We start from the raw sequence: 12,951 nt of genomic DNA on the forward strand, positions 1-12,951 counted from the left end.
TTCACTCCACTGTGCTCGTCTGCAACTTGTTAGACGAAGACGCACATGTAATTCCTGTCAGAGCAATTGGCACCTAAAGCGATCGACGAAGTCTCTCGAGGAATTCCTACCACTGCGACAAAGGAGCCATCGTCACACCTGCGAACCGAGAAATTTACTGACATGGTGCAGGGTTGATTTTGGTACAGGGTGGTGGTTGTGGTAACTCACACGCAGTTGCTTTCTCGTGGCGGAGAGGATGACCGAGGCAGGCATTTTGTCCTTGGGAAGGGGAGGATGGCGACCCGAGACAGCGGCAGCAGCCGCGGCAGCGGTCACGTTGTCGTGCTGTGGAGAGCCGTAGCGGGTGCGCGGGCCCCCGTCGCGTTTGGCCTTTTGTCTACATGCAGTCACGAGCGAACGTTCCATTCCCTCGACTCTCTCACTTCCCCTTTGCTTCATCCTCCTCCCATTCCATCGCCTCTCCGACTCACTCCCATGGCTTCCGCCTCTTCCCCTCCCCCTCTCCGCCTCGCCCAGAGGCTCGACCTCGACGCCGTCCGCTCCCTGGTCTCGTCCGTCAACCGCCACGTCCACCGCTTCCTCTCCGACGCGGCCGCCCGGAAGTCGCTCCAGCTCCGGTGCGGCCGCGCCCTCGCCGTCTCGCACCAGGCCTTCTTCGAGTTCTCCGAGCACTCCGTCCTCTCCAACCTCTACTGGGGGATCGAGAACATCGAGGTCGCCCTGCAGTGCCAGTGCCGTGATGGGTGGACCCAGAGGCTCGCCGCCTCCGAGAAGATGCTGCAGATGCCGGCGTTGCTGGATGAGGTCGGGAGTACGGCCGGGGTCGACAACCGGTACTTGGTTTGCTGCTCCTACTTCTACCTCGCGCTGGTTTGGAAGCTTCGCAGGGATGAGTGGCAGATGATGATGCATTTGCTCCAGTCTCTGTTGGTCTCGCCCAATTGCTTCAGGAAGGAGCTCGCGCCGGGCCTGTGGCGAAGTCTTTTTGGTTCTTTGACGAGTAGAACAGAAGATGAGGAGGAGGTGGAGGAGATTGCAAGGCAGCATGTGAGAAGGTATAAAGATTGGTTGATGTACTATCAGGTTGTCTCATATGGTGAAACTCCTCCATGGAACAAGGAACGCTCGGGTGCTGACCATGGTGAGAGGGAGGCAGAAAATTATCAGTAAGTAATCTACATTTCTGTGAAGCTTCACATATAAACCAGTCATCTCCTGCCTAAAATCACTCTGCATGCATCAATAACATGAGGATAGCTGCAGGGGATGACAACAATGGTCAGAAATCTACCAACCCATTTAGGTTTACTGTGGGACTAAAAATAAGATCTAATCATATATATTTTAAGGTCTTTTTATTTATAATTTTTTCTATATTGTATGATCTTGGATATCTTTGTATCTGCACAGCTTCTTAAGTCCATACCCATCTGCTTGCTTGAGGACGAAAGCAAGCACATGTAGAATGTGCAACTCATTGTAGATGTCACAGTTAGATCTGTCATGGTCATAGATATATCTTCAAGCTTTTGCTTCTACACTAGTGCTAATGACATTGGGAACATAATTTGCTTCAGTAACTGAAAGACTGTAGACTTCAGTATCCAAACACCATGATTTTGCCTTGCTTAAATAACTTATATCTTGTGAATTTCTGAGATAGGCATTTAAAGGAGCTTAGAGTTAACACAGTTTCTTATTCTCGACCACTGTTTATGAACAGATATAGAGGTTCTGCAAGTACCAGATGTTTCAACTCTATCAAGCAAGTACCTTCTTGGTCGAATTTTCAGAATGTAAGTAGCTAAAACTTCAACTTTTCCTCCAAAGTAATATTATTATGTGTAAATGACATTTATTGACAAATAATTTACTACTTGACAAATAATTTGTCCAACTGGAATCTGATTGAGAAAAATAAATCTAGAATCAGAAGTCAAACATGATTAATTGTTTTTCACTTTACATGAAAAGGTAAGTAGAACTGTAATCTTACTTGGCCACATGTCAGACATCCATTGTTGCACTTATTGACTAATCAATTTGGAGGTGACTACTGAAACTCAGTAATAAATTCCACGTTTTTTTTTAAACCTAAATCTGCATATATATTATATTGATACATATAGTTTTTATAAAGCCACATCATAGGTTTTGCTTGGACAACTCCAGTGGAGCTATATTTCCCTTTAGGAAAGTATGTTGTTAAGAAAGAAGCACGCATATTACCTTTGCATCTGCACTTTCTTTTTTTACTTTTTTCTTTTGGGCTTTGTTATAACAAGCAGCCACTTCACAATTGTACCATGTTAATTGAAAGCATCTATGTTTTTATTATATAAGTCAATTCTTGCAGGCAAAGATGGTGTATCAGCTTAATCTTGAAGATAACATAGAAGTAAATATTGAGGCCTCTGCATTCATTTCTGATGAACAAGAAATTTTCACAGAAAGGAAGGATGAAAATTATACTCCACTGAACTTGGATATTAGTTTTCCTGGTGGAATCAAGGAGAGCTTTGACATTAGATGCCTTCAAGAAATGTTAGAAGAATCCCAGTCAGATTCACCAATTTCTTTCTACTCACATATTGGTTCTGCGGATGAAGAAAGCGATTCAGAGGTAACCTGTATGACTAGTGACCTGTATTTTGGTATAAGTTCACTTTCAGAACCTGTAGGAAATAAAAAATTCTAGCCCTCATGACCCAAAACCTAATGGATACAAAGGTTAATTTTCAGCACATACTTCTCTTCTGACACTTGGCCAGGCCCTCTCTGCCATCTGCTGTAGAACATTCTGGTAAGGTATTAGCATCAGCCCAGGAACTGGTTATATATTGTTCTAAATTTAATTTATTGTGTTTGCGATCCATAGACATTTAAGCCAATCAGATGCTGCATTGCCCTTGACCTGGTCTTTATGTCTTCCAGAAGATATCTAACTTCATAAATTATCAGTTCAACAATTCTACGAACCTCATCCTGAGAGACATTTGGTTGTAGCATCAAAGTTTTGACTTTGAATACCATAAACTGCCCAAATTTCCTCATCGAACCCAAAAAAAAAGCAACTTCTTATAGTAAGAGAAATTGGGCCTAACATTTCTAAAGTTCACTGCTTCTCCTAGTGCAGGCAAGAATGCAGCACACAGAGTGTCCAGCAGATATCCCTTCAATTGATGTAGGACCTTTAGCATCCATTGGTCAGAGGTACATTCACTACTGCTAAATGATCATGTATCATTTATCTTGTTTTTCATGTGTCTGCTCAATCAACTAGCTGACTATTAACAGGAACTGTCGAGCCCAATGTTCACCTTCTGAACATGTGGATGCATTTTTTCTGGAATCTCCCAGATATCCTGCAGACAAGGAAGACTATGAAGCAAATGCAAGTTTTCAATCACCTAGAAGATCACATAGTTCACTTAGCAATTTAAAATTTTCAGTCTTGGATGTGAAAGAGGTGGAAACTCACCCCTTCTGTAACTATTATGTAAAAAAGGGGATGTCCCCAGGGAGATCACCAAAACATGATTTAAGATGCTTTAGCACTTTTTCAGCTAGATTACGTAAGAGGTATAACTTATCTGAATTGGTTTCTCGAGGAAGTTATGCAAGGCGAAGAAGGAATTTTCCAACTAGTGAGAAAGATTGGAGCGATGGGAGTTCAAACTATGGAAAGGATAGTCAGGTTGAACTGCTTGGAATATTTGAGAAGGCAGTTTCAACTATTTGTTTCCCAGAAGGTCGAGGTAATCGTGAAGATGCCGATTTGGAAGTAACAACAATATGGGAATTACTCAAAAAGCAAAAAGAGGTGAAACACAGTTTGACAAAGCAACAGATCCTTGATCAACTACTTGAAATTGTTTCAGCTTCTAAAAAAGAGAAGTTCATTAGGGAATCAGTCACTATACTCTTACTTCTGATATCAGAAGATAAAACAATTATTCAGGATATTAAGAAGAAGGACCTGCATTTATACTATTTAGCCAGTGCATTGAAGAGAAACGTGCATGAGGCTGCCATTCTTATCTATTTGCTAAATCCATCGCCTTCAGAGATAAGAAGTTTAGAGCTTCTACCGGCACTAGTGGAGGTTGCTTGCAGCCCGGATGGTCACAATAAGAAGTCCATAGTACTTCCACTGACACCTTCATCTGCATCAATAGCTATGATTGAAATTTTGGTAACTGCTTTTGACTATGTAACGAACAACATGCATTTGGCAGCAATTAGTTCCCCTCAAATTCTCTCTAAACTTGTGAATGCTGCAATGCATAAGAACTTGGAGGAAGGTGTGGCTTTGGCAGCTATTCTTGTTAGGTGTATGCGTCTTAATGGAAACTGCAAGAAGTTTTTGTCACAGTTTACTCCTGTGGAACCATTTCTTCATCTTCTGAGGAGCAATGAGAAGCGTGACAAATTTGCAGCGCTTGAATATTTTCATGAGATTTTGCAAATTCCACGGTATACTATATAAAATTTGGTATTTTTACTTGATCATCTTACTGCATATGTGTTCATTTGCACTTATCATGTAAAACCATCCCTCTGCAAACAAAATGTTCACTCATATATTGGAGCTAAGCATTGAATAGTTTAGTAATATTTTCAGTGTAACATGCATGATTACATAATTTGCATCAAGCAGAATCATACTATTTTCTCAAATAACAAACATGCTGCAACATTGAAGGTTGAAATGTCTCTAAAACTATGGTTTTGATACATTGAAATGTCTCTAAAACTATGGTTTTGATACATATGTAAGGCACTAAATCTATGCATGTGGTGTAGAAGAAGGGTATCAAAATTACCATTGTCATGTCATAGGAGCAGCAGACAACAAAGCAACAACTTCTAGGAATATACAATCTTGGTGTTTTATTTATCTTATTAACTTATATATTGTTCACTTCTGTTCTGAACTCGATGATATTGGTTGGCTAGTGCAACTAAACCCATTATACATGGAGCAACTACTGTATGCTTAAGCCTCTTACAATTGTATTTTCCCCCAACAGAAAGTAACTTTGTTTCACCTAAAATCTTTGGGCCTGCAGATGTCCAGCTAGAAATGCTCAGGTTTTGGATGAAATTAGCTGAAATTGACATGCCGTGATATGTCTAAATGAAATTACATGATTTAACTTCTAACAATAAATGAATCATGCTTTGACACTTTAATAACTCTAATAAATTCCTTGATCCAAATGCTTCAGGTCGTCAGCAATTCGCCTACTTCATCAAATCCGGCAACACAAAAGTATTGGCATAATGCACTCGCTGATGGCCTGTATCCGACAGACTGAACTTGAGCATCAACTTATGGCAGCTAATCTCCTGCTTCAACTGGATATGCTGGTGAATTTTCCTCAATAATTTAGCAATTGACCTTTTAAGTTATAACATTGCATTTCTTTTCTCTGAAGTTGCATAACCAAGAGAATAATGGATATTTCATTTGCTTGGAAAACTAAGAAAAGTAACAGTATCCATGAGCCTTAAAGTATCAGTTGGCTAGATTTGTATTCTGAAGAATATTTGGCTTTGTGTTTTGAGTTCTTTGAGTATCAAGAAAAGAGTTCAATCTTAGCAATCTCCTTCTGGTAGAGGCTAGAGACTGGAGAGTATGCTAGAGAAAGCTTAGAGCCTTCATTTCAGCTTAGAAGATCCTGACAAATCTTTTGCTACAATGTCTTGCATTTGTCAGCCTATGGAGCACTGAAAATGGGGATTCTAGGAGGCTGAGGAGTAGAGGGCCTAAGTTTCTAATTGAGACCAACTGAGAGATCCCACTACCTTACACAAGATACCCAAAATACTAAAACATACATTTAAAGTATTCTTTTTTTTTTTTTCCATTTGCTATCCCAAGAATTCTGGGGCAGATTATTGTTGATGAGGGAGTTTTGAATTTGGAGGTCTTATGCCATTGTTTTACCCCTAACCACCTTAGTTTATCCTTCTCTATCTATTCTTGTGGATATGGCTTAATGACCAATGTAAACTCTGGTGTTTATCTTCTTTCTTGTTTTTTTCCTTATTCCACATCTCGTTTCGGTGGTATGAATCTTTAGTGAGAACAGTTTAAAGGCATAAAACTTACCTTTGATTAAAAGAATGAATTCATAATTATTCCAAGTACCTATCATCTTATACAGATTATTGAGTATCTAGGACTTGCAGTTTATTTACACTTTTCATATTATCTGAAGCATATTTTAACAATATCATGTAACTATTATAATTTTCTTTATCAAGCGTTATACTTATTTATATTATCTGATATGAAGAATAGTATTAGGAGGAAGCATTGACATTTTTATAAACCTTTACAGGAAGGATCAAATGGTAAGAGCGTTTTCAAAGAGGAAGCGATGGAAGTTCTATTGGAATCGATTGCAAATGAAAAGAGTTCCACAACCCAGACATTATCTGCATATATTCTTGCAAACATTGGAGGAACTTATTCTTGGGCAGGAGAATCATACACAACCTCATGGCTGTTAAAAAGAGCCGGTTTAACATCTTCGTATAACAGGAATATGATAAAAAATATTGACTGGCTTGATCCATGCTTACAGGTAATAGTCAATCATTCTGATTGTTAAAATTTACATCCAAACAAGACAATCGTTTTAGTGAATACCACATGCTGAGACAGAAGACATATTGGATATAGCTAAGAAAATTGAATTCCTTTTGTAGGATATTGAAATAAATGCATGGAGTGCAAAGGCTGCAAAAGGAATCATTAAAATGGGGAATCTTGTGTTTAATGCTTTGGCAAAAGGAATGCAAAGCAAAGTCAAAAGTGTTTCACGTGACTGTCTAGTACTTCTTGCATGGCTTGGAAGTGAAATTGCCATTAAGGGTCCAAGTAACCTCAAATGTTCTGCCTGTGAGACTTTATTAAATGAAATAGCTCAGTTTCTCCATCCAGGTTCAGACCTTGATGAGAGAATCTTATCATGTATCTGCATATATAATTACACTTCTGGAAAAGGTAATGCATATTTTGATGAAAGATAACCACTTTATTGTAGTAGCATATTATTGTTGTTATTATTGTTTGAAATGAAAGTAGACTGAGAACCTAACTGTTTTAATTTTGAAAAATGTATGAAAAAGGAAAAACCATTCTAGCTGGGAAAGAAAAAAGTAGATCCTCTAAAATTTAAAAAAAAATGAAGCCTTCATAAAAACGACAAGAGGGCTGCAGCAAAAACAACAGACTCAGTTTTTTTTAATTTTGCATTAGCACTCTTTATTAGAAAAGAAACCTCAATGCAAGATCAGTTTTTTGCTAATGAACTAAGTTTATATTGGATATTATTTACATCTATATTTCATTTCTTTGCAGTTTGTTAGAATGTTAGATGCTATTTGTTTGGCTAAAATTTGTTTTGCATGTTATGATCTAACCTTCAGTGGTCGTATAACTCATAGGAAAGCAAAAACTTATGAACTTCTCAGAGGGCATAAGAGAATCTCTTCGACGACTCTCAAGTTTCACATGGATGGCTGAAGAATTACTTAAAGTAACAGACTATTTTCTTCCAACCAAACCGGTTAGTTCAGTTACATACTTATCTCTTTTATCAAGAATTAAGTCATACAGTTAATATAAATGAAATAAATGTCTGTAGACTCTGTACCATGGTGGAGCATATACTTAATTGTACGGGTCAAACGAATGAAGTGACAATGTGCAAATGATTGTGCTTATAACTGATGTGTAAATAAGTTTAGTACTACCATGCTACTTAATTATCATTGAAATTTTAGCATGAGTGCTGACTCAATGATGTTTAGGTAACATATTTATTTGATATCAAGCATACGTCTAATATTCAACACACGTGTTACTAGCGAGACTACAACTAAAGCAAAAAGTTTCCTTCCTGCAATTTCTTAGTTTCATTCCAACTTTGAGACTTGCTATAGTCTTGATCAACTAATATACAAGCTTCATCTCATTTTTATGAGAAATGCAGCGTGTATCATGTGTACATACTCAAATTTTGGAGGTAGGCCAGGTAGGCAGCGGAGCTGCAACTGCCCTTATCTTCTGTAAAGGACTGCTATGTGTTGGTCATTCAGATGGCTCAATTAAGGTAAGCATTGTTTGGACAGAAATTTCATTTAAACCATCATTTTTTATTCCTACAGCATTGTGCACAAACTCAAGCTTTTCCTACTGAAAACAATGTAAAATAGTCATTATTCTCAATATAGCCCTGCTTTAAAGACAGACACAAAATTTCTCTGGTAAAAACTGTGAAAAGATCATTGAACTTATGAAGTTAAAAGGGTACTCAACCTTTCTCTATGTGGATCAAATTCAAGTGGTAACATCTTAGGATAAATATATCAACATGGTCTCAACAAGGCTTGATGGAGGGAAAAATCCATGTAGTTGACCCGATTTATATTGTTGGGATCTTGCAGGTTGTTTTTGTCATTGTAGCAGTTAAATTAATCAACCTTTTCTTTGGTACCAAAGATGAAATGAATTAAAAAGCTATATATATGAGCCCACCAATCAAAATACAGTTCATCTGTCTTCAATTGTTAAAAGATTAAACTTGTTTGACTGGACGTGATAAAACAGGTCTGGGACATCAAGGGGCAAAAATCCATGCTTCTGTTGGAAGCCAAGGAACATAAAAGGGCCATCACTTGCTTTGCCCTTTCTGAATCGGGTGACAGTATCTTAAGTGGATCATCTGATAAAACTGTCAGAGTAAGTGATCAAGCCCTATTGTCATTCAAAGAATCAAATTTGATAAACAAGACTAGTATCACATATCATTTATTCTTTACAGATATGGAAAATGGCACAAAAGAAATTGGAGTGTGTTGAAGTGATAGAGTTGAAAGAACCAATTCAGAAATTGGAAACTTATGGTGGCAAAATCCTTGTAATTACTCGTAGCCGTGGGCTCAAGGTACATGCTATTTAAGAATGAACTTGACATTTATTCTCTAGGTAGCAGTCTGAACTATTTTTCCCAGGTGTGTCAAGCATCAAGAAGTATCCAAACTTTATGCAAGAATAAACATATTAAATGTTTGGTCGTGGCTCGTGATAAAGTTTATCTTGGCTGTACGGACTCAAGCATACAGGTTTGTTGGATATTCAAGCTTAAATCAAAATCATGTTCAACATGTTATGGATATTCTATAAAACTGAAAATCTCCTCAGGAAGTAGACTTGATGGATGGCAATAAGACTCTGATCAGAGCTCCAGCTTACAGCTGGAGAATTCAAAAGAAACCAGTAAATTCAATTAAGCTTTACAAAGACTGGGTTTATAGTGCAGGTGCTGTTGTCGAAGGATCTTGTTTGAAGGTATTGATTGATAACCACTGACTTATTTACCAATTGTTGCATTCAACTTTATATAATTTTCAAAAGTTACAGGACTGGCGAAAGCATCGACAACCACAAATCTTGATAAATATGACAAGGCGAGCAAGCGTCCAGTCAATGGAAGTAGTAGAAGATTTCGTTTACTTGAATTGCAGCTCATCCAGAAGTGTAGTTCAGGTGACATTATTATATTCTCAATTTCTTAACAAATCCATTTGAATGTTTGCTACTTGGTTAGGTTTATTGATCTTGAACCTGGGAATTTGTGATAGATTTGGTTAAGAGGACAGCAGCAGAAGGTTGGTAGATTATCAACCGGTAGCAAGGTCACGAGCCTGCTTGCGGCAAATGATATCATCTTTTGTGGTACAGAAAATGGATTAATCAAGGTCTGTCCACCGATCCAGATAGCATTTTTTTCATTGAACTTCCATACTGAAGGTTTCATTTAGTATTTATTCTGATATAAACATGAATGACAGGGATGGATACCTCTCTGAAACAGCAAAACAGAGGCGACTGTAAATTCTACTTGAACGTTTAGCGGCGTATGATGTAAAAAGGGTGGAATATTGGAGTTTGACCCAATAAAGAGGACAATGCACATCCATACTCCATAACTAGATTTTCAAATTTGTATATTATCAATTATCATAGAATTATGTTGTACAAATGAGCAGCACACAGTTGTACTACTTTTTGTATAAGACCTATAGATATATTCTGTTGTTAGTTCAAACAGAAGTCCATAAGGTGGTCAGCAAGCAGGGAACTTGCATGGTCTGGTGCTATGAATCTTGAGCATGCTTTTGCCAGTTTATATATTGGATGCTTTCACTGTTCCTGAGCAACCTTCCCTTCTTTGGTATTGACCACTGAATCATTAACTGATGTTTTAAATGGTTCTTGGTGATATTATATCAGTTGTGCAACAAATGTTAATTAAAGCAAAGTTATTGCTTGGATGTGAAGACAAATTCCTCTTGACCAAGTTCATTTGTTTGCTCATGCATATGAGCTTTAGATGTGGACGGCCCAATTATGGCCCATCATCAACTACAGTGAGCCATTATATCTGGGCCCTTTTCTTGGTGTCCGGATCTTGTATCTGTAGACGCCCGGGGGCGGGGGCGGGGGCGGCGGGCGGCGGCCACCCAGACACAAGACGTGGTTGCAGAGGGGGTAACAACGACGTGGCCGACATCGTCGTTGACTTGAGTCACCTTGTCGACCTCACTAAACCCTTTGGTTTTTTCTTTCTACACGCGCTTATGCCACGTTCTTTTGGTTTTAGGTCAATCACCCGCCGGTCCAGAGCTGAAGCAGCGGCGGTCGTCGAGCTTCAAGGAGCTCGAGGCACATTACTACTCGTCCGTACCGAGGACGATCCAAAGCGTAGGCTTATGAGGTGCTTGGGTACACCTTCTTCTCCCTGTTGGTTTTGGATTTTTCTCGAACACTTGATGTGTGGCGTGTGATACTAGTGGCAAATTGCTATGATCAGTTCCCTTGCCTATTTTTCTTGAAATTCTTCATGAAATGGCTAATGCATGGAGCAACTGACAGGTTTCTGCATCATGTCTTGCTTCATTTTTTGAAATTAAGGAGAAATTTTATGGAAATTTTATGCTTTCTATCTGCTCGTTGTATGTCCCACATCTCTTTTGCAGTTTCTGCAATGCCATAAACATCTTGCATTTGTAGCACAGTATGTTAAAGTATGTAGATTTTGTTACTAATGTATAATGCGTTCTGACTTAAGGCTGAGAGTGAAAACTGTCAAAGAAGTCTTCTATTGAAGAAGTGGATTATAACTTGAGATCCGAGACTAAATCTACAGCTCATCTTCTCCCTTGGTGCCCTTGCTTGTTATTCTATACTCGAGTTATTTAGTTGCAAATCAACTTCATTACATGCTTGCCCTACCTGCATTGGGTAACCATTGTATACATTCCACCGGTGCCATCATTTAGAGTTCCAAGTGTTGCAGTTGTCAAGTCCTAAATTCGTCTCATTTAGGTACTTGGATCATCATAGTAATTTAAGGATCATATCGAATTACCGAAGGTAGAAGACAAATGTTGTTTCTAAAAATTGTTGATTGAACAAAGTGAGGAAAATGATAAGAAACTGAGAATCTGTGGTAGATTGAGCAGTCAATGAAATCTTCAATGGTGGTGGAATTTTGCTGACAGATGGAGTGAACAATAATGTTGATGTCGAAAAGGGCATTTGCAGCATATGTAATAACTCATTATCAAATATCTTAACTAATCAAATTTACTCATCCAAGCAATTATGGGAACAAATTGTGACGGGATATTTTATTGATCCTAGCAATGTAAATCTCTCATACATTCATGCCAAGCAGCCTCATTTATAAGAAATAGGAAATCTGTGTTTTGTGTTCCTGTTTCATATTGCTGCTAAGTGATTCTGTCTAAAATAATTTTTGATGTATCTATAAACTTGTCTCTGGAGAGTTTCAAAACTTAGAATGTATGTGATTCTTTTAAACGTTAAATCTTTGATTTAGTTTGATTTGACAGTCAAGACTATCTTCTTGTGTATTTCGGTTTTTCAATCTCTCTTTAGCATCAAAATATTCTCCTTCTCTCAGACTAAAGCAAGATATTCCAGTATCCAGGCAAATATATTATTACAGTGTGTGTTTGGGTTTTTCTCACCCAGTTGAAGCAAGATACTTCTACCTATAGGCAAAAGTGGACTTTTAGATCCATTTAAGTGCAATACAGACTATATTATCAGACATACTTTAGTCAGTTACAAATTTTGGGTGCCTACACCTATTGCTGCATAAATTCTTGTTTCTACTTCAAAATAACCTTTTCTTTGTTGTTTTAAATTCTCTGCTTCAAGGAAGCTCTGAACTTTTCATGGTGGATGATCTGTGATTGTCAAGTTTTGTTATTTATAGCAGTTTCTAGCAAGAAGTAAACCATCTATGGGTTGCAAAACTATGTAAATGCATTTGAAGATAGTTTTTGTTTTTTTATTTTCTGGGTAACACAGTCGAGCTATCTGCACCTGTCTAGTCCGCTCTTTCCAAGAGACGGGAATACCAAGAGCTTCCGCTACCACCACAACCACAAAGTTTTATTTTTCTCTTGTTGATTGGAACTTCCTTCATCCACCTGCTATTAAGTGTACTTCCCAATCATATAGAAGTTAGTTGGTCAATCTTCACTGGCTTAGATCTTTTTCATTTCCTGATAATTTTATTCCATATTGTTGCCATATCATATCAAAGTAGGACTGATCACTGATTTATTATTTTTTTTCTCTATGTTGTTTATGTAACATTGTCTTCAAATTATCTCTGACCATATCATAACATTTTGATTTTATATATCAATGATATTGTTATTCTCACCTCAACAATTGCCCCTATAGCTCAGTGGTAGAGCGTCAGTCTTGTAAACTGAAGGTCTGTAGTTCGATCCTGCATGGGGGCATTTTATATTTTTTTATTTACTTCCTAAGGGAAAGGCGCTTTTATAATTTATTTTACCCAAATATCCTATAATCTTTGGTGTATA

At 38.0% G+C, this 12,951-nt stretch overlaps 1 protein-coding gene and 1 non-coding gene across 3 annotated transcripts; both read left to right on the forward strand.

Annotated features, from left to right (window-relative positions):
• The first annotated feature begins 205 nt into the window (after window positions 1-205).
• Window positions 206-10,242, forward strand: LOC103993365 (putative E3 ubiquitin-protein ligase LIN-1). Of its 2 annotated transcripts, none has more exons than XM_065078643.1 (17): window positions 206-1,169; window positions 1,727-1,799; window positions 2,360-2,626; window positions 3,140-3,216; window positions 3,301-4,479; window positions 5,235-5,376; window positions 6,354-6,599; window positions 6,724-7,021; window positions 7,465-7,586; window positions 8,013-8,132; window positions 8,630-8,761; window positions 8,844-8,966; window positions 9,034-9,144; window positions 9,224-9,370; window positions 9,437-9,568; window positions 9,664-9,780; window positions 9,874-10,242. In XM_065078643.1, exons 1-17 carry the CDS (start codon window positions 277-279, stop codon window positions 9,889-9,891), a joined length of 4,197 nt encoding a protein of 1,398 aa, XP_064934715.1. In that variant the 5' UTR covers window positions 206-276; the 3' UTR covers window positions 9,892-10,242. The 2 variants fall into 2 exon arrangements, with proteins under 2 accessions (XP_064934715.1, XP_009411673.3); XM_009413398.3 differs by having other exon boundaries at window positions 211-1,169; window positions 9,443-9,568.
• Window positions 10,243-12,795: 2,553 nt separating this feature from the next.
• On the forward strand, window positions 12,796-12,867 carry TRNAT-UGU (transfer RNA threonine (anticodon UGU)). Its single transcript has one exon. It is a non-coding gene; the product is annotated as a tRNA-Thr (tRNA).
• Window positions 12,868-12,951: the final 84 nt, after the last annotated feature.

The sequence above is a fragment of the Musa acuminata genome, chromosome BXJ1-8 (assembly GCF_036884655.1).
Source record: "Musa acuminata AAA Group cultivar baxijiao chromosome BXJ1-8, Cavendish_Baxijiao_AAA, whole genome shotgun sequence".
NCBI classification, from domain to species: Eukaryota; Viridiplantae; Streptophyta; class Magnoliopsida; order Zingiberales; family Musaceae; genus Musa; species Musa acuminata.